Below are 23,983 nucleotides of genomic sequence, written 5' to 3'. Positions count from 1 at the left end.
TTAATATCGAAACAAAACGATTAAAACAGTAAATTCAATAGATCTATGTCTTAGATATGTTTTACATTTTCCGGTCAGCTAAAATGATTTCCATACATCACGCTGTTGTGATCGCTTTATTTATACGCAGCAATTTTAACTCTCCTTATGATTGAACAATAAAGTAAGAAACTATTGTTTTAATTAAAAGCTTCGTGAATTTTAAAAGATTACCTTTGGTGGAAAAAAGAAGTATCAAAAATAAAACAAAAACAATGGAAGTAGATTAGAAAGCTCAAACGAATTTTCGGTTTCATATTCAAAATACTGAAAACAACGCAAAAAATCTAGTTTATTATTATCAAAAAAAGGGAGTTAGACTATAATTATTATTGTATTTTTACATCGAAAAGAGGTGTTCTCTTGATCAGGTTACCGAAAGATAAGGCTTTAATTAGGTACTGAAGATGTGCACTTATTTTAATTAAGGGGATTCCACACTATCGTTTTTTGGATAAAAATAGAACTAAGTTATACTCCGATAATAATTTTTAAAACATATTTTATTTTATTGTTAAGACAACTTTGGATCCTTTGAGCTACATTTATAATTTATTATTTTTAAAAAGAAAAATAATCTCGCATAATACTATAAATTTTAATGGGGAAAAAATACAGTTTAAAATTGTTTTCTTATCGGAGTAAAACTAAAGTTGGAAAGTTAGAACGCGTATAGGTCTATTTTTCTCCAAAGGTAGTGTGGAGTTTCCTTTAAGAGTTGTAAGTACACCCCCATCTGTTCTGACACTTACGCGAAAATATAATCTTCCCTAATATGTTAGGGAAATAGTTCTTTGATGTCGATTCAACCCTCAAATATTTCGCAATAAAATATTAGTTTATCACGTTATACTTTTATCACTAACTATACGTTAATATTAATTATCATATTAAGACAAGGAAGGAAAGTAAAAAAAAAAAAAAAATACTCTCTATGAAAATATGGAGTTCATTGCTTTTACACCTGATTTGTGAGAGAAATAGAAAATACTAAGTTAATTAATATGATAAATATGTTTAAATAATTAACAATACTTAGTCTCATGACTCATTTAAATGATTAATGCATGATACGCTTTGTATCAGCTGCAATATGAAATTCGGTAATATTTATTAAAGAACTTAAAATTTGAATGGTACTTTATTGACTAAAATAAGTGTATAAAGGATATAATATAATCTTGATAAAAGTATATATGTAAAAATGTATAAAAAATAGTAACATATTCATTTAAGTTATTTTGACCAACAGTATGTACAAGTGTGCTATAAAAAAATAATAAAAACATGATAGTGCAAATAATTTTATAATGTTGATAAAAGACAAGCATATCTTTAGAACTACGGGTTTAGGCCAATAAATATCATTTTTAATAATGAGATTTATTACTCTTGAGTTGATGATCAAAACAACGATCGTCATCACAGATTTTACTTAATAGTACCTAGTTCATAAGAAACTTATGCAGATAATGATGGATTAAATAAAATGTAATATTATTGTTATGTATATTATGATGTTCGTAGTTTTAAAATTTGATTAAACTATTCTAGTGCTGTGAAAGTTTAATTACGATTTGACGATATATAATATCAAATGTATACTATGAAATATGTACCTATATCAATAATTAAAACAAAATGTGTTTTATAATATATAGTATTTAGTTATTTGCGGGCGTTGTCATATACAAATTGGCGAAAATAATGGTTGTAATAAATTATCCACGAAATTAATAACAATAAGAGTAAATGTTAGTATTAAGAACTCGATAAATCTGTATTGCGGATAAAATGCAACTACTTAGAGTGGTCCACATACTGATGATGTTAAAATAGGCAGTATGAAGACATTTAAAATCGAGGCATAAAATAGCATGATGATTATAAACGATTATTCTGATTAAATTTATAATTTTTATATTGTTATTACACTTAATCTATATATATATATATATATATATAAATGATAAATATGTTTACTTAATTCATTTTTTGACATAAAATAGAACTATAGAAGAGAAATAATTATTTAATTTTTATCAATTTATTTTATTCTTATTAGATACTTTGAAATCGTATAATTGTTCTTGAGTGTTTTAAATTGTATCTCCCTATTTATTTTTAAGGTAGTTATCTATTTCTTTTTCTTTTTAATTTTTATTTTCGTATAAAATATTTCACTAAAGCTAAGTGATGAATCATTTAAAATATTTATATTTTCTAACCTAACAATTGTTACTTAATGACTTCTATTTCGAAATAATATCGCATTCCATTATAATATAAATTACTAACGTCTGCTAACGATTTATGTTAATACTAAATAATAATAATAAGAATAATAAGAATAAAAAATTATATTCTAAAATAGAAATATTGAATGTTTTTATATTTATTCAAAGTTTGAGACGGTTCGAGTATACTTTAATATTTTTTACAAGGTACATTGAAATAATTTTCTCAAAGTTTATAAGGCATAGTAATTTTATATTTAAGAGATAGACTTGCAATAGATATAAAATTTTTGTTTATTTTACAATTGTAACATGGAAAATGTAGATAATTGAATACAAATAGTTCAAACATTGATTACAATGATACAATTATTGTGTTTTTATTTTTACTGTTTATAAAAGTGGAATATTTATTAGTTAGTTATTATTGATAACTATTTTCTACGTTTATACATTAGGTATTACCACAATAATATTCTTATTTACTCTATTGATTTTTTTTATGGTAATCATTTAATTAAATTTTGTTTATAGGAATTAATAATTTATAAAATACGACTTTATATACTCATATGGTATCAGTATAATTTGCTCGCTCTATCTGCTATTACAGTTTGATTATTTAATCAATTTTTAATTGATTTTGTTTAATCTTAACTTTTATACTTTTATCTTAATTTTGGTTTATTTTAAGGAATTTAATTAGGAGCAATTTTTTTCCATTTGAAAGCGGTGAACTCTTTTATTAAATTTAGTCTTTTATTTAAAAAAGTATAACTTATCTTATAACTTATTAATTCTGTTTGTAATTAGACAATTTAAAAATGTTTGAAACGGAATGTATAATATGATTAAAGGTGTAGTTTTTTTTACATTATTTCCGAAATAAAATTGTAGTCTAATCAGAGTATAATTGTTCTGTTATTGTGTTTATAAGACTTAGTACATTTAAGGTCATACAAATTCATTTTTCGAATAATTATTTGTGTTTTTAAAGGATATGTTCAATTTAATTAATTATTTATTTGATGAATGAAACCGCAAAACATTCATAATATTTACACATTTGAATAAAGAACGACTAATGAGATTATATTTTAATTTACAATATACAATTTATTTTTTTATACTTCAAATGTTTTTTTTTTAATTAATAAGATACAATTTAAATATAAGATATTATAATTATACCACTATAACAGTTTTTTTAATGTGTTCTGTAATCAATCAAAAAATGTTCTTTTTTTAGTGGTATTGAACACTATTGATTCATTTTTATTTTTTTTAATTAAAATTCAACATTTTAATTTAGGCAAATTTATCACTAACATTACATTAATCACTACATTTATCATCTGTTTTAATAAGTATCAAAACCATTAAAATTGGTATTTAAATTTTATGCTCAATGATCGTTTTATAGTTGTATTTTAGTGTCTTAGTATCTAATGTTTATTTCACAATGAAACTAAGAAAAGTTTTTTATTTTAAAATATTTTTATATTTTTGATCCTTAATCGAGTAATCATTGTGTAAGGATAAGTGCTTAATGTTTTGTCTCGACGAAAAAAAATAAAGGTTATGGTGAAACTCACCGGCGTGATTGACAGAAGATATCTGTAAGCTTTGATTTATGATAACTCGTAAGTATTTTCAGTTCAATAGAAAATATTGTCTACGGCTTACAAGGTGTTTTTTTTTCATTTACCTACTTACAGTAGTTTTTAATATATTAAATTTATATTGTAAAATGTAATATTTTCTATACAATCGTGGTTATATATATATTATAGTTTTTTTTTTATGTCTGTTCCATATAAATTTAAATATTAAAATGTCGACGGAAAAAGAATTATAGTAATGTAAAAAGAGAGGCTGTGATTCTTAATTTGCGAGAAAAATACATTTGTGTTACTTAAAATAAGCCTCTAGTAACAAACATTTCAGAAATTATTGATTAAGTATGATTAATACATTTTTGTTGTAACTAAATAATACACATTCCATAAGAAAAATAATATTCCATTTAAAAGTTAAATTTATACATATATATTTTCGTACTAATAAAATATTAAATGTTTCCCGGTTATAGTATTATTTAGTATTTAAAGTTTTGTAATATAAAGTAATTAAAATTGAGTAATTTTAATAGAACTATAATTTTAATTTTATCCTCTTTTCTAATTGTTAAACTAGATCCTTTCCTTTTTTATTGCATTACATTGTTGATTTACTTGAATTGCATTTTTAGCCTAGCATGTTAAGTGCATAATTATAATATCGTATACAAATTTAAATATTTAGTAGGTATGCTTTGGCTTATCAGTTAATTTTAAAGACACGAATTGCCAAAGTAATTTACGTAACTAGATTTTAATATAGTTCTCTGTACCTAATTATTATTAGTTAATAATTTATAATTTTATTATCATACACATCTAGAATAAAATTAAATAAATTAATGATAACCTTACATTATGAGTTCTTTAATGTTTTTTTATCAATTGAAAATCGAAATATTTTTGTGTATAGTTCATTTTATCGAATTATGATTTTTTTGCGAGTACAGTTTACAAATTATTTTTTAACAATTGAACCCTCCTATCATTATCTATTTTAATGAAACAGAATGCATCATGAGGATCATAAATAACGAGTGGCGATAAATACAACTCGTTTGTGATTGAATATATAGTGTGAAAAACACAAATTAACAAATTAAATCAATCATGTCTGAAAAAAGTAATTTAATTATGATGTTCAGTCATTTTAAAATAACAATAATTTTTTTTTTTGAAAATGGAAGTTTATTACATGCGATTTCACTTGAAATACAAGTATTGAAGTTCCATAATATTAGATGAAATATTGTTTGTTGAAAATCGTCAACAGTATAACATTGTATTAATTTTACACGACATCTAAACATTATTTTTGATGACAAATTACTTTTTTTAATCGACAAAAACATATAATTTTAAATTATTTGTATTATAAATTTAATTAAAATTTATTTTTAGTTAAATATAAAAGGCACTAAAGGTATTTATTTGTTGTTAGTTGTTAAAACCTTTATATTTATGTTCGTTTCGCGTTTTTGGGCTTTCGATTAACAATATACAAAACTTGTATTAGTAGAAGGATAGATATTAAACATACATAATATTTTACATAAAGACAAGCCAAACTAACATTTAGGATGGGTATACTATTGTCAAATTTAGGTCATTAGTATTGTAATGAACGAATAGGTAAAGGTTGTATTTAAAATAACGAAAATGTTATTTCTATAGATTACAATAGTATGTTATTGTAACTATAATAATCATTTGATACATTAATAAATACCTTGTAATAATAAATATTTTATAAACAATGAATAAAATAAATGATGTTTTATACAAAATTATAAACTAGGCAAGATAGTGATCCGTTTTTTCTAAGATTTTTTTAACTTTTAATAGTTTGATAATTAGATACAGTGTTCTAAAAAATATAATAATAATAACCAGAAGAAATATATTTTATGTAATACTGTGATATATATATTATTATAAATAATAGTGTTAGTTATTCGTTGTTAACTATAGTATTAAATGTTAAAAAGATTACTTTTTATTTTATTATTACTTTAGAAATAAGAGTGTAAGACTAAATAGTAGTTTATTCAGTTGTATACTGTGAAAATGCACATTATGAATATTTGTTATATTAAATATAATTTTCTCAGTTATATCAGAATATTTATTTTTATATTATTATACACGAAATATAATGATTTAATATTTATGGTAATAAAAAAATTACTCACCTATGCTTATTTATGGTTTAATTCTATTTTAAAATTCAAATTCATTTTTACTCAAATAAAAATTGTATACAATTGAATTGTACGGTTTACTTTCAAATTTATGATATCATATAGTTGGGTATTTTATTTATTTAAAATAACAGTATCTATATGTGTTTATAATTTTAATATGACTATAGAATAAAAAGACCATTAACACTTTTTTGTCATTTAAATATTTAATTTATATTCATTTTAATTGTTAAAAAGTCTTATACGTATGAAAATAGTATTTGATAATCTATTCGATATTAAAGTTATTATAAGATTAACATTTAATGTTTCCTATTACATATTATTTTTTTTTTTTTTGTATATATTTACAAAAAATGCATTGCCTATAAATATAAATAATAATAATTGATTATTTCTTTCCGGCGTTAAATAAAATATAGTTTGAGATATAAATAATTTATAGTATATTAGTACGAGTATAATATTAATCGGTCTATTCTTCCGTTTCTGTAAAATTTAAATTTTAATGTTTTTCTTATTATAACTTTTGTGATTAAATGTATTTATTGTATAATAGTATTTATATGATTCTTTATAAAACAACGTACTAGCTTAAATAACATTAATTACATACCTGCCACTATCCATATGACAATTGAGTTGCCAACAATGGCAACAATTAACATGGCAATAAAAACAGTGGACCAAATCAACTTGTGCCACATTGAAATGTTATGCGAAGGTTCCGGTAGAGGATAAACGCAGTCATGTAATCGGTCTTTGGCCATTGTTCGTTTGGACATCGTCACATCAGAGGATTTTAACATATTTCCCAATATTGCCAAAAGACTGGAGGAATTGTAATACTCCAGTTCTTTTGACGATTTGTCAAATTCTAACGATAACACCATGGCTGTACAATTGCTCAAAATATTATCATCTATATGGCCTTCCATAGTCGAATACTTCTGAAACAAATTTAAATGCATAGGTATACTTAATACTTTATTATATGTATATATTATAGGTACACGTGTATTATTTTTATGCTTGTTACTATTATAAACATTGATAGTTCATCGTTGCTCAACATTAATTATAATAGAGAATTATACAGTTCGCAAAAATTAAAAAATAAATACACAATATAAATATAAATATGTATTAAATAATATAGGTTAATTTATAAATAATTATATGAATCTAATAAAGTTAGCTTGCATATTCAAATGAAACAAAAACAACATTTAGATATTCGACGATATAGATGATTAAATATTACCTTTACTTAATAAAGTCGTTAGAAGAGACAGGATAAGCTTTAAGATAGTTGTGAATTCGGGAATAATAGAAGTAAATAATGTCTCGGTATTTGAAGAAAAGTGTAGATGGTATTGGTTAGCATATGACGGTTTATCGGAATTCGAATTTAAAGTGGATTTAGAAAATTATCTTTGATTTTGGGAGTAAAAATGACACGCTACCTTGGTGGCTAGGTGACTACCATGGTATAGTGCCCACCTGGCAGGAGAATCTGGTAACATATTGCATACGTCAGATCTGTGTTCTTCCCCTCATATAATATATCTTGGATTTTGATCGCAGTAATTCTGAGTGTGCTCATAAGACAGGCAGCGATAACAATGTGGTGGCCTTTTAGTGAATAAGGTTTTTCTATAACTATTTTGGTGCGCAAAATAAATTCAATTTTGTATAAGTTCAAGGTTTTGGTGGTTCTTTAGGTAAAAAAAAAAAAAAAATAGAAGCAAACGAGATTTATCGGAAAAGCGCTTAATATTATGAACGGGGGTGACCTGATGTCCTAACTCCGAGAAAGCGGAAATAATATCTTCATTTGAAGTAGAAGTATGGAGATTACGAATCACCACCCGTAATGGACGTTTATCATATTTCTGATAAGATTGAAAACTGTAGCTGTTATCAATAAAATATTTAATAAGTATTCTGAAATATTCAAAAAAACGAGCGTGAATGATCAGGTGTGAAGTTTTACAAATAAATTCCGAAGAGTTAATATAATTAACATCAAGTTTGAGGTAAAATTGGAAAAATTACACGCGCCTTTGATATACATTGGTGATGGTTTAGGAAATGGTAAAAGTGTGAGTTTGGGTCTTGTTTAGAAGTGTATTTTAATAATAATGATAACTCCGTTGTAACAATACCAAACAAATCAAAATTATACATAAATTAACAATGGAATATAATATTGCAGAATTCCCTAAAAGTATAGCTTGTATCGGGGGAGGATAGCTTTTATCACTTTAAGAACACAATGACTTAAAAAACAATTTTATATTCATAATAATATCATGTGTTATAAATAATACATTTTTTGTCTATAAATGTTTAACCTTTCTATAAATTAATTATTTTAGACAAGTCTAAATATTTCAAATATATTTTGAATAACTTTAAATTATTAAAATGATTAATATTAATATTTAACAAACGACATAAATCAGGACCGGTATACAGAGCACTTTTTGTCTAAAAACTTTATGACAATTCAGTAAACGTATATTAACTTATATTTTAGTATTATGTTCATGATCTGATACAGGAATTTAATCTTTATGTTTAAATATATCTACTATCACAGCTAGGTTATAAATTATCTTAAAATTCTTTACATTCATTTTAAACAAAATTAAATATAATAAATTAAAATAGAGTAATCTTGTATAGCCAGAACTGAGTACCAATTTGGACTTCTAAATATATTTTTTTTTATCCTCTACCTTGACTACTTAGGTAAAAGCGAAGATGACAATAGATTTCTTTTGTTTGAAGTTGAATTTTTATATATTGCACCACGATTATTGAACGATTGGCCCGCCATTATACATAACAACATACATAATAAATGTGCATAAAAACTGATAATTTTTTTTTTGTGTAAATTAATAACAATAACAAGTACGACATAATTTATAAATTACTGACGAATACTAAAATTTAAGATTATATTTAATTTACTGTAATTTAATTACTAAGATGTAAATTACAACTATATAATTTGTTTCTCAGAACATAAATTTAAAAAATAAATGATATTCATATCAATATAGAGTGCTTTAATAATTTTTAATCTGATTTTATATTATTACCTACGTAATTTAACCTTTACAGAGATGCAAATAAACAACTCACTCCTCGTATTAATTTTTTATTTGTACATATTTCCGTTAATATGCGTAATTATATTTTTGATCCATTTTTATAGCGGGCTGGTTTTTATTTATTTATTTATTTATTTTTGAATTATAAACAATTATATTAAATTGTTGCAATAAAGTAAAAACGACTAAATAAATTCCTTTATCAAAGAATAATTATTGAAGACCGTAGTTTATGTAAAACTTGCTCCAGATGTTTAAAGCGCGGTTTTAGGGAACTGATCAAATACACTATGCGATAAAATTTTTGTAAAAAATATGAAAATCTCATTCACTGTCTTGGAAAATGTCAATCGAACTATATTTATCGATGTAATAATAATCAATTCAGAATTTAAGTATACAATATAAATGAAGTATAATTTGATATGATTAAATACACAATAGATTCTGACCTCACATTAAAGACTGAAAACTGATACGAATTAACTCATAAACTATACGAAAGCGCAATCGTACTAGAGCTATTTCTTTAGTGCACTCGAACTAGACTACTTGCAATCTAGATAGGTGGTCTCAATCTGAGAAAAAAGATGACACTGTCTTCCTTATCAAATAGTGGCAGGTGGAGTTATCAAAGGAATTACGTTTTTGCAAGGGAAATATTTTTTCTTCAATGGCACGTCCCTTTTATGACCTATCATACTCTTCGGCGTCGAGATGGAACGTAAAATATTTACCGTGATCACACTAGATTATAAGATATATAATACCACTTTATTCCACTATATTATATCACAATACAGATAGTCGGTGTGTTTGTTCCTTTTGTCACGGGGGTGAGTACTAATTTTTAGGGATATCGGTTCACTTGGTCGGCAAACTGGTCGATGATCATTACATTTAAAATAGGTAATTAATATACAAGAAAAATCAATATTAAGTATTTCGATGAATCACGCACTTATAGTATAATTATAATTTCATTATAATGTAATAAACAAAATATTATATATATTTAATTAGATCTCTAAATTATTTATGACCTACATTTTTCGTACAAGAGGTACTTGATTGTTATTACCGTATGTAAATTAATCACCATAATTATTTTAGCATTGACCATTGAAATACACAGAACATAAAGTGGTGTCCGCGGAAATGTTTTAACCTATAGCTCTACATATTATATTATATAATAGATGTGTATATGCGCTACTCTATGTAGTGTATTCATCATATAAATTGTTCGAAGAATGGTGAATAATAAAAACAAAAAAGTGTAACACCATTAAAACTTTGACAGCTCCGTTGTCAATTTAGGTACACTAAAGATTTTATTTATGTATTTTTGTAAAACACCATAAATTTACGCACATCATACATTTATCTCATACAATATATTATCTACGTATATGCGAGAATATTTTTTTACTTATATAAAATACAGACATAGGCATATGCATAATATTATTTATATAAAACTCGTCTATCTTAATTTTTTATATCTAACAGTTGATATTTTGTTTTAAAAATAATTGTCAAAATGTACCAACATTTTGACAGAAATTTAAATTAATTACATTCATCATTATATCATAATTTATAATATAAATACATAGATTATAACGATTAACAATTTATTATATTTTGACGTCATTAAATTATTATTGTCACAATACAGTTATGATCATTATAATATTACTCACAATACTGTTTAAAATGCACAGGAAATTCAAGTCCACATATTAAAACGTAAATTATCATCTTCTATATTTCTGAAGATATTATTGTAGTTTATGCGTAAAATGACTACAAGTTAATTTATTACTCATATTAAGAATTATCACATGACCGTGACTTGTCACTACTATTTGGTTGTAGTAAAGATTTTCCAAAATTGAAATATCTACTCGATTGACACATTGAATTTACACAGTTTTTAGCAAAATGTTTGTTTATATGTGCACTCGGTCATACCGTCGACCCTATAATATTAACAACAACATATAACTAGTCCACATAGTGGTTATACGAGTGTAATACCACTGTTGAGGTGTTTGCAGTAAATACACATAACGAGCGACCGGAATGAATCTGCCAGCTACCGTGGTAGTTGTCCATTATATATATTTAACCCAAATAACGCTTGGTTATATATCGACTATTCCGTGGAGAATAGGTATCTAACGCCTCCTCTTCATACACATAATATTTATTATACGACCAGTATTCGAAAAGTTTCCTAATAAAATGAATCTGTTTATGTTTAACACTCGAGGAATGGATAACTATTATTATAGTTGTAGTGGCATTCTGCTCGTTCTACCGATGGACAATTTTTCGGTTCTCGGCTTCTAACTGTTTTTTTTATTTATAATCTATTATATCACAAACTATATAAACATAACGTATTATAGGTAGATAATATGAATCACAAGGAATTTATTTTATATAAAACAGAAGTCTCTATCCTATTTTACATTTTATTATTTCCAAATAAAATACATTACTCATGAATAAAATTTAAAAAATTAAATACATTTGACATCTTTCTCATCCATATCTTATAAAAAAATTAAAAAGGGAAAAAAGTAGGACAATTTTACACTCAAGTTATATTTGGTCTTTGATTAGAAATGCTCCAACTCAATACAAATAGATACATATTTTTATTTCAATGTTTTTGTTTAGAAAAAATTTTTTTGCTGTAACATTTCTAGAAAAAAAATAAACTACATACTTCTATATAATAAATTCCTATTAGCACTTGTTTTATTTTTCGAACAGTGTACAATATAATGTTTCAAATCAACAGTTACGTTGAATTCCATATGGAGTTTAATTATGAGTAAGTGTTATATTGTTCATCGTCGCTTGTCGATAATTTCTCGCATTGCACTCGAAAGTCATTGTGTGACCGTTGCCGTTGAAGAACTCGAACTGAGTTTTTGTCGATATAGCATATGTGACATACAAAAAATCGTGCTTAGGTATTTTTTAATATTTTTAAATTTTTAAAAGAAAAACATGTGAAATCTTGACGCTATCCATAGCAGTGGCAAGTAAAAAATACAAACATTATTGTAGTCCATCGCCGTCCGCCGATTATTTACTATCATTTCGGGACACAAACAGCAATGCTTGTTTGACTCTACCACTTTACCCGATCGTGAAAATGATTACCTACTATTACGAGTAACAATGCAATTTTATTAGTATTTCGATTTAATGAAAATCTAATATTTATTGTATAATCAATTTTGCATTTTATATCTGTGTTTTATCCTCACTTTTCACAAAATACCAATTTTGACTGAAAAACGACAATCAAATATTGAATTAATCACAGTTATTCATATAATTAAAAATCATAGAGGAAACAGATACCAAATATGTTGAATTATAATTGTTTATCACTGTGACAAACGAAAATCACTCTCAAGTGTCAAAACGCTATAAAGTGATAATTTTCATCACATATATAAATATATAATTATATGGAAATAGTTAAAAGCGATTCTACCATTGCATTTTTTTATATGGGATCATATGTTTTTAATAATTATAACTAATAATATATAGTTTTAATTATATATCAAATATACGATATACATTAATTATAAGTTATAATTTATCATGTATTTATCACTATTGTTTTCATACATTATTTAGTCAAAACGAGAATATTACTGTTAAAAATACAAGATTTATTATTATTTATCCATAGAAGTATTATATAGGATTAAATTATCAGCTATATACAAACAGAATATCAAGACTAACATAATATATACTAATATTGCATATTGTAATTTATTAGAATCCATCTTATCTACTGTCGAGACAACAAAATACATTAATGTATTGTTTTGCATTTTTTAGAATAATTGATTTACTGCATCTTAATCAATTTGGGAAAAAAAACTTTTCGTTATTTTTTGACACAAAAGACTTTAAACACATTTATTATTTATTAATATAGCCATATAGGTAATGATATAATAATATAAAGAAATACATAACCAAATTTACTGTTTTCATACAGACATAACATATAAAGTTTGAAAATTATCCCAACCAAAATTATAACATATTCAACAATTTTCTAACCATCATCACCAGTATTCAAAATAATTTTCCATATCAACGACATTGCAATCAGCATAATAAATCAAGTTCAAAATGTATAAGTAAAAGCAATAATAATAAGAATATCAGCTAGTTTATTTGACCACTGGAACATTGAAAAATACACGGAAACAATTTAACCAACCATGACGATAAAAATACAGTAGTATCTGATGTTTCTAAACTGAAATACAATACAATAATAGACATAAAAAATTATTTACGCACAATATCAGGCTAAATCACTGGTCAAACGAAAACACAAAATTATGAGAAATAAAACAAAATGAAAATATATGGCAACGATTTAAAATATCTAGAAAAACAGAAATAATATAATAAACCGACCAAGATTCGGCAGTGAACCGAAATAATCTGTTTCAATTGCCAACCAGAAACGTCATCTAATTTCTCATGAGTACTTAAATAGAGAATTTTTATATTTAATACAATATAAATCGTTAAGTTTTTCTCTTATTACCATTTATATGATTATGTAAAATAGTATATAAAAAGCTAAAATAATCGCTACTGTCCAAGCTTAAGATTAAAAAAAAATAAATTTATGTAAATAGTTGTACAATAAATGGCCATTACATTTGTACACATTAAGTACCTACCTATTATATTTAACATTTTTTTTTTTAGAAATTTTAACAAAAAAATAGAATATCATAGCTATATTGTATCGTTATTAGTTTAAAGACAATAGATTTACTAGAACTAAATTGGAAAAATATAATTTAAAATAAAAAAAATACCGCTGAAATTGCACTATTGTATAGTAGGTGCTAATTGTATCTTGTCTTTGAGTAACTGATTGGAATGGATGAGTTAGCATTTGAATTCAATAATAAATAATTGTATACGATAAAAGCGTTTCTGAGTATGGTTTATCAGCTTATATTTTTAAGGATATTTTATTAAACGTTATATTGCTATTAGTAATTTTTTTTTTCGACGGTAAAAATGTAGATTGAAATAATATTTTCTAAAAATAAATCGTAATATAATATATTAGTGAATTTAGTTTAAAATATATATTGGCATCTTATTGTATAGAGTAAATAATAATATACGTAGTAATGAACAGTTTTAAGTCCCTACGAATTTTGGATAATAACAAAATATAAAAATTCATCCACAAATTTAAAATGTATGCATTAAAATATCATAAAACCAATTGCTTCGATCAGTATCTACATAACAAAAGACAAATATTATAAAAAACTAATAATCATATAATTTTGTAATCTATATAGGATAGAAACACAAAATTATATATTCATATAATATAATTTTCATAATTTTTTTAAACTAACATAAGTACCTAATGTTGAATATTTTAAGAGAAAAATGATGGAAATAAGATTCAAACATACATTTTTTCGATTTTAATTTAATTTGCTATATTTATATAATATGCAATACTTGGAAGTCTATTTTTATAAAATGTTTTGAGGTTTTTTTAATAGAATGGACGTGCCGGACGTACATTTTCAGAAAACTTAAACCAAAGTTGGCAATTCCGGAAAACATAAATTTACGCAGAACGTATATTTAAGAATTTACTATGGGAAAATAAAATATCAAAACCACAATAATATGGAAATAAATAGTTTAAATACCATATTGTGTACATTGTTGTATAAAATAATATTTAATATAGTTTTTGAATTTGAAATTTTTGATATTGTATATGAATCAATTTGTCAAGTAAATACTGATTTTAGGACTGAGAATAGTAAAATTTAATGTATTAAATCAAGTATTTGGTTGGATACGGATGTCGGATATAATATGATAAATATATATTATAATGAAATTGAAATCATTATGTAGAATAATTGTAAACCATTTCAATGTAAAAACAATTGGGAAAGTTTTATTTCAGCCGTAGAATAGGTTTTGAATGTACCTCATTATACGGATATGTTAAGGATTAATTTATTGATAAATTATTATTGCATCGATTATGAGTAGTGAAATTTAAACACATAAATAAAAAAAAACCAAAAAAAGTTGAAAATATAAAATGTTTATAAATAGTTTAAAATGAGACGAATAAAATATTTTGAAACTCGATTATCTCGTTTGGAAATTAATTATAAATATGTCTATAGTGTTGGTTTAAAATATCTATCCATAGTTATTCATTTCTGATTTACAACCAAATTAATAATAAAATTGATTTTGTTAAAAATGGGTATTGCATGTTTTTATGATTTGATTTTTTTTTTAGTTTCTTCCGATTATTTAGAAAAGTACTGAAAAATGAAAATTTTGTTTCTTTATCTCAAAGTACTAAAAATATATTTTTTTTCTCAAAACCTACACACAAATGAAAAATGAAGATTTTAAAGGTGACATAAACACACAATAAAAAATAAAACACATTGCAAAATAATTTTTATATTATAACAACAAAATATTTTTCAAAATACGTATTATGATATTATTACACAGATAAAGTTCTTTTTTATCTTGGAAAAATGCAATATTTTTGGTTTACTGTAATATTTTTCTAAAAATAATTTTTTTAGTGAAACTTTTTATAGAATTTGTTATGATTTATAAAACCTTAAAAGTTGTATTATCTTATATTTATTGTTATGGGAACACAATTGAGTAGGTTTATCATGCACGTTAAAACAATTATTACCCAATAGATTTTAATTTGAATAGGTACTGAACAGAACAGTAAAGTTACATTAAAGCGTCTGAAATATTTTTATTTTTTTTATTTTTATTAGCTTAATATTTTAGGAAGTACTTACTTAATATAAAAAAAATTGATAAATAATTAAAGATTGTAAAGATTGAATAACTTATGTAAAATAATTAAGTTACTTAAAACGATTCAAATAAATGTGAGCTAACTTTGGTCTAAAATTCCGAAATCACTGATTGGATCATCCAGGATTCTGGTATTCTGATTAGTGATCACCCATCATGACAAATACAATTGTATTTATTTAATATAAAATGTAAATTACAAACATATCTCAACTGTTGACGAAATTTATGTTAAATAAAAAATAAAAACTATCGTAATATTATGTACCGAATGTAAAGTTATTTCTTATATAAAATTTACACTTTTCTGCATTTTATTTAGGTGCATAATATACTGTTGACGGACGACTTTATTAAAATATTTGTAGTTGATTTTGTTTTTCTTTCAAATATCTAGTTTAGTTTTTCAAAAGATAGTAGAAAAATATTAATCATACCAAAAATGTAACTCTTATTGAAATTTCACAAGTAAGTAAATTATTAAATTAGCTTATAAATATCATAATACTTATAATATTACTGTGGAAATATGAATAATAATTTATCTAGTATTTACACAAACAATTAAATTAGTAAATGATCAACTTCTTTCATACGGCACCTATAATGTAGTTGAATGATGATTCAATATTGCAAAAGGGTATCAAACATGGTTCTACGTATAAGAAAAATACATTACATGCTTTTAGCGATTTGCATATTATTTTCAGGATATAATACACAATTTTGTATATACATATAAATATAACATAATGTGTGCTAGTTATGTAAATATTAATTATTTGAAATTGGTTTTACGATGTAAGTAGTAATCTACGTAGATATTATATGACGTACTTACAATAAACTGTAAGGTAATGACAGCATAAAATTGTTTGTGTATTCATTGCTCGTGGTATACGTAACAACAATAACGTATATATTATAATATAAAGATTAAAGATACAATCAGCTATTGTCTGAAAATACCCAAACAATAAAAAAACTGTGACACTATAATTTTACCATTGTTATTTAAAAATTGATTGAATGTTTTATGTTTACTGTTTGAATCATGTTATTGAACGATGCATTTCTACTATTATGATATACGTATATTGTTATATAAACACCGTAATTCGGATCAATAATATACAAACGAATAATAATTTGTGTTAATAATGATTGATATGATTATTGTTGATAATTTAATATATATGTTTCATAATACACATAAAGTTGCACTTGGACGTCAGATTATTTTTTTACGCAGACAATTTAATTTAATTTATATTATTTTTTATAATATGTTTAGGTTTATTAGTTTTTTTAAAGTAATAAAGAATACGCCTATGGTAAGTGATGGACATATCGACATTTCAATATCGTAAAATATAATACTATTTTGACAGAATTTCAGTAGCTGTTTTTATAATATTACTTTTATTATTTGAACGGAAATTGTTTTTACATTTTAAACATTTTTAGTTTGAAAAAAAATAATAAATTGGTTTTACACTATTTTTAGATTATGCATCCCTCTGATGTAAGTTTTTTTTATATCTTCAGACACTTATAGATGAAAAGATGCTCCGATGTTCAACTTTGAGGTTTCTGTTAGAAAATTGGCTCTAGTTGTTACAGTTTTTTTTACCCCTATGGTTAAAATAATAACTAAAAATTTCTCAGTAATTGAAAAATAAATTACAGAAACTTTAATATTGCAAGAACAATCTTTTTACAAAAGACACATATTAATAATATTCTAATATTGTAATTAATAAACAAATAAACATAAATCATGGCAATCATGCATTTTTAAAAAATATTTATACTAGCGTTTTTAACGTGGTATAATTTTCAAAATATTTTGGAATTTTTTGAACTATGTATAATATATGAAATTAATTTTTAATTTTTTGACAAAAATAAAATATAATTATGTTAAAAAATGAATAATAATATTATATTATTACGAGTTTATTTATAAAACGACATTTTAGAATACGAATTCACTGGCTAATTTTAGATTTAAAAATGAAATTAGAAAAATATTTCATAACTGTGTTTAACATTAAGTACTTTAGAATCAAAAGATTTTTTGTTTGGCTTTAAATCTAAAATATAAATATATCTTATTTTTAATGACAGTGAAACTTGATTTCATTTTTCATTTTAATTTGTTTAGTTTTTATATATTTAATTTAAAATTGTTTCAATTTTAAAACATAATACAACAGTATAAACACATTTTAAAGGAATTTCATGTGCATTTTACTAGGGTTATTGATTATGAATGTTATAAATTATAATTATAACTTATAATATTACTATTTTTGAATAAACTAGTACTTAAATAAAATAATAATCATAACTGTATTAACAGTATGTTAAAAAAAACATAGTTGTTTTGTTAATTAACATAAATCATATGTATATTTAGTTATTTGTATTATAATATTTATACTTTAAAATGATTGGAAAAAATGATTCTTTTTATGAGGAATATTTTTATTTATTTTTAGTTCCGTTAATTAAATTTTCTAGTATCAAAATTCGAGACTTTTGTTGTTATTATATAAAGTACTGTACTTTTTAATATAATATAGTACTTATAATATTTATTATTTTAAAAGTTAAACTCTTAAATCTTAATATATTTAATGTTTTATTTAAAAACTTGAAAAATATACATTATACGAACATTATGTACTGCGATATAGCATTTTATTTTATTATGAAACTAATTAAGTAAGCTTATTAATAAAATATAAATCTATTATTATTATAATCTATTTAATAAATATTAAAACTTTGTAAATACAATGAATTAAAGTAGAAGTGCATTTTGTATGTTAATATTTATCATTTTAACCAAAAACGGGGTTGTTTTATAATTAATATAATTATATTTTTACATTTTTACAGTTTGTATTTTTAATATATGTGATAATTCATAAAATAATGCGTTTAATATTTACAGGAATAGATTGGTAATAACCTAATAGTCGAAAAATGTAAACGATCAAATTTACATTATTTTTATTTAGTTTTAATGTATAAATATTTGTCTTTCTAATATTGGACAGTTATAGTTATACCTATTTATTTTCTTGAAAAAATTATGGTAATAACTGTCCCTATTCACTTTAAATAAAATCCTAAATGTAACTATATTAAACGTCTTATTTTTATATAGGGATACACCTAAAAGTTGTACTTTGACAACGAGCACTTGTATTCTTGGGTTTTTAAACACAAACATAACTGTATGAAAATATCGAGTGGACCATTAAGCAAATACGCTTGGTAAACTTACGGATTTTATATAATGCCGTGTGCAAGAATTCTCTCCTTGAAAGTTTATGACGATGACCTTGCAGTTGATTCGACCGGAATTCCTATGGTCAGTTCACCAAGCACGTAATGCAACGAAAGTTATAATATACTATAATCCTTACCGAATTCGCGGACTCAGGTTCAAGGTTGGTCACTATTGTCTTCTTCACACTCAGTATGTAAATAGTTCTTAGTAACAATAGGATACATGAATATTGTGATGTTTTAGTACAAAATTAGCATTGTCTATTGTAACATTACGTGTAGTATAATTCAAATTTCTACTAAAACGTTATACGTTATCTAAACCTTAGAATAGGAATGCATCAAAATACAATATTATTAGGTTAGAATTATATTGATTAATATATAAATATTTTTATTTCATAAAATTAAAATTAATTTTTCTAATATATTACAGTAAAAATAAATTTGCTTTTAGTTGTGTATTTTGAATTCACTACTACTTTAATTTATTAAAAAAAAAAAATCTTCTAGCAACGAATAGTGGGTTGGATAGTTTACTTTTAAATTTTTCTTTTATTATTATTATAATTCCATGATCGATAGCCATCCTATATGGTTATATAAAAACATTTTCCAAATTTTGTGACCCAAAACTATCAAACAACTGCTCGTATCTCAAGAAATATGTGTTCAAAATTTGGTACCAATTAATTCAGTAGTTTCCAAGTATTTACGCCCCATACAAATCTTCATTTATTTTTGTGTATACCTTCAACATTTATATTGCTATAGTAATTTATTTTTCTCATAGTAATACGGTAGGTTAAACTAATTTTCTATTAAAATAAATTGCATATGTTATATTATAGTCATCATTATAATATTATTAAATACAATATTACTAACTAGTATTAACTGCAGTGAGTCTATACCAACGAACTGGTCATGTAACAGAGTGAAAGGATTGTGTTATAATTAGGTTGGAATTAGAATAAAAATTTGTAAAATATTATTGTGAATAGTTTATAAGTTAAAAAATATAGGTATGGGATGAAACTTTTAAGTGCGTATTATATAATAATATTTTTTAATTTATAAAAAACTAACCTCAATTGTTAATTATTATATAGGTTTCATCAACATTCAAAACTCAAACTTTTGTAAAAAACTGTTTCTATAAATTTTCAATATTTTTAAATACACATAACATAAGATTATGAGAATCGTGTTTTACATTTTAAAATATTTCAACTGTTTTTAATAATTTTATTGATATTTATAGAAAAGAAAATAACGAAAAAAAAATTTAATTTAAATTTTTTTTAGAGTATCGATAGCCTAAAACAAGTAAATATATTTGTATTATTTATATATTATTCTTTATTTGAATTAAATATTTTGTACATGTTCAAAAATAGCCTTAAACGATAACGAAGAAAGTAAATGAAGCAGTCCATAGACGACACGTTTTGACAATATCATATTTAGGTAATATTTTTACTTTCAGTATTGTTTATATTTAATAAGAAATTTCATGAATAACTTTGATAATGTAAAAAAAAAAATATGGCATATCATATATAATTTAACCAGATGATAAATTAAATGTATTCTCTTTGACATATTCTGTGGTTTTCAAGTCTGTAATTAGTTCACCACACATTCCATATAGATGATATTTTGTGTTATAACATACATAAAATGTTATTAAATCCAAATAATAGATAATTTAAGGGCAAATTCCTGAATGCGACAACAGTTTAAAATATAATATCCCAAATCGTCTAACTCGTATTATCCACCAAAACAATATACTGCTATACATAGTCTTAATTCTTAAGTATAAAGTATATTTACTTACTATTTGATTTTTATACTATATATGTATATTGTATATACCTACTTAAATTATTTTGCTAATAAGTGTTATCCAATAAAATCGATTATTTATAAATAGTATTATTTATTAACTAAGACAAATATCAATAACAATTGCGTACCTCTCCGTCATTTTAAATCAAAGTATTCAACTATAATAATTAATTTTATGAGTAATTAAATTAATTAATTAAATGAAATAGGAAACAAAAAAAAAATTGGTGTGACATACGTTGATGTACCTTACATCACACATCTTATTCATTTACGCGAAACAGGTGTCGAATTTTAGTGGGTTGGAAAGTAATAAGGGATTGCAAATAAACATAATATATTATTATAGCCGTATACGCTAGACTTAAATATAATTATAATATAAAAGTAATTAATATTGTGATAATATAATTGTATACAAACAAAAAACGGGACCATCAAGCCTCTTAAATATTTATCTAGATACAATCCTCAAGAACTCAAACATAGCCGAAATTGAACATTATTTACAGGTGCTGATCTCTGATCGAGGGTGGTGCTAGTGTGTTATAGCATCGTCTTGGAATGTTGCTTCCTGGAAAACAAATACTCTGCATCTCTACACAACATAAAAAATACTAGATCTACCACTGGTTATGCAATCGATAAAACTGTATGTAAAATAACGATAAGCTAAAATTAAGTAATATAATTAGAAACTCAACTAAGAAAATAAACAATATAATACTGTATAAAATAGAGAGATTATTAAAGTGACCATTATATTATAATTTAGATTATTCGGAATAGCTGTTTATTGTATATTACATGAATATAATAATAAGTTTATTTGATATGAGTTATGCATATTTTACATGTCTCAAGTTAAATGTATTCTCATTATTGAGGTTTCAGCATAATAAACCACTGATATGAAGTGTTGATAGAAAATATTGTAGTTTTTATTATTATTCATGATACATAAAATCTGTTTTAGCATTCATTAGTACATGGTTTTTACTCATTCACAAAAACTACGATTGCTCATAAACAAACGTTTCAGCTCCATTAAACAATAATTTTAACTTAAATAATATTTTGTTTCATTTAATACTTATCATTTTTCTTTTTTTATCACCATTTGTTTTGGAGTTCGATTAGCATCTATATTTCATTTTGTTTTTAAACAGAATTTCAATACGATAATTTATTATTTATGTTTTATTATTCAAAAAATATGTGTAATATTAAAAGTTCTGTGAAAACAATAACTGCATATTATAATTGGATGAATAGTGGGTTTAGAAATAACTATAAAAATTGCTTAAAGATGACTTAATATTTTTATAACGTATTATACGTTATTATGTTTAAATACTGAAAATTGAGATGATTTAATTAAATTTATGAAACATGAAAAATAATTAATGAAAAATTATAGTTATTAACTACATACCATTTATAAGCAAATAATATATTTAAAAAAAACGTAGAAAATATTTATCTTTTATTATTATTAAACTTCAACAAAAAAGTATACAATTTTTGATATTTATTTTATTTATATCTTTTAATAAAAAAAATGTTTTCCATGCCAATGATAAATAAAGTAAATATTATACATTTATTAGTAGTAATCGCAACTATTTTAACTGGTTATTGAGTTTTTATTTAGGTATTCATATATTTTCACTCACACAAAGTCACAAATCCAGGAAAAGATTGTAAAATATTATTATAACTATAGATTTTAAATCAACGATAAAATGTCCTATTTGAAAAATAACACCGAGTAAAGCTCAGTTTACTATAGTGTTTATAACACGTCTTAACAATTTCAAATTCTAATAAAAAGAATTTATGTGTTAGGGTTTTGAATATATTTTTGTTTATTGAATTTATGGTTTTATATTCTTATGGAATCCTGAAAATTAGCTTAGTTATGTACTACCTGAGGTCAATTCGAAATATTTTGATTAATATTTCTACCAAAAAACATACACATTAGTTTATTTCTCATAACTTAAAAATTAAAATCAAGTCAATAAATCATTGAATTAATATACACAAAGTATAATTTTATTTTATTGTAGGTACTTAAAATGTTGAAAATCTCTGTAGTCTGTTAATTTATAGTATATATAGTGATTAAAAATAAAGGGCTTCGATATTAATATCTTTAAAAAAAAAATTGAATGTTTTTTAACTAGATTTTGATTTATGGTGAATGCGTTGTGTGTCCATTAAATCCACTCCTCGATCGATAAGTTTAATCACTTCATGATTAGGATTTAAGTTAGAAACATTGCTTAAGATATACATTGGTTATCCATGTAGGAGTATTTTAGGAGTTTATATATCACCAACTGGAAGTTTTAAACAATCACATGGAAAACAATGTTTGGTTATAGTAGTGAATGTATTTATTTTTAGAAGGTTATATTACGACTAAAAAAATAAAAGGTTTAATAATATAAAAATATATATACATATTATAAACTAGGTACATTAAAGAGGTTGATTCAATATATTTTTGTTTCGTTATAAATATCACCGGTTATTCACAACGGGTAGATACTTTTATTTTTATTATTGATATAGATATATATTATAATAAAATAATAAATATTAACGCATTTTATTGATTGTTCATTACTACCACATTTATTATTGTTTGGTTATACCTAATCTGACTTGGG

At 23.6% G+C, this 23,983-nt stretch overlaps 1 protein-coding gene across 3 annotated transcripts in view; it reads right to left on the bottom strand.

Annotated features, from left to right (window-relative positions):
• Window positions 1-23,983, bottom strand: part of LOC132917969 (tachykinin-like peptides receptor 86C) — a 109,881-nt gene that overhangs the window by 51,839 nt on the left and 34,059 nt on the right. For 2 of the 3 annotated variants that reach the window (XM_060978994.1, XM_060978992.1), the window contains one exon: window positions 6,716-7,049. In XM_060978994.1, the coding sequence (XP_060834977.1) occupies window positions 6,716-7,037 (322 nt within the window). In that variant the 5' untranslated portion in view covers window positions 7,038-7,049. The remainder of the gene's footprint in view (window positions 1-6,715; window positions 7,050-23,983) is intronic. The other variant, XM_060978993.1, reaches the window with a different exon arrangement.

The sequence above is a fragment of the Rhopalosiphum padi genome, chromosome 1 (genome assembly GCF_020882245.1).
Source record: "Rhopalosiphum padi isolate XX-2018 chromosome 1, ASM2088224v1, whole genome shotgun sequence".
NCBI lineage: Eukaryota > Metazoa > Arthropoda > Insecta > Hemiptera > Aphididae > Rhopalosiphum > Rhopalosiphum padi.
This window is presented reverse-complemented; position numbering and strand designations above follow the sequence as displayed.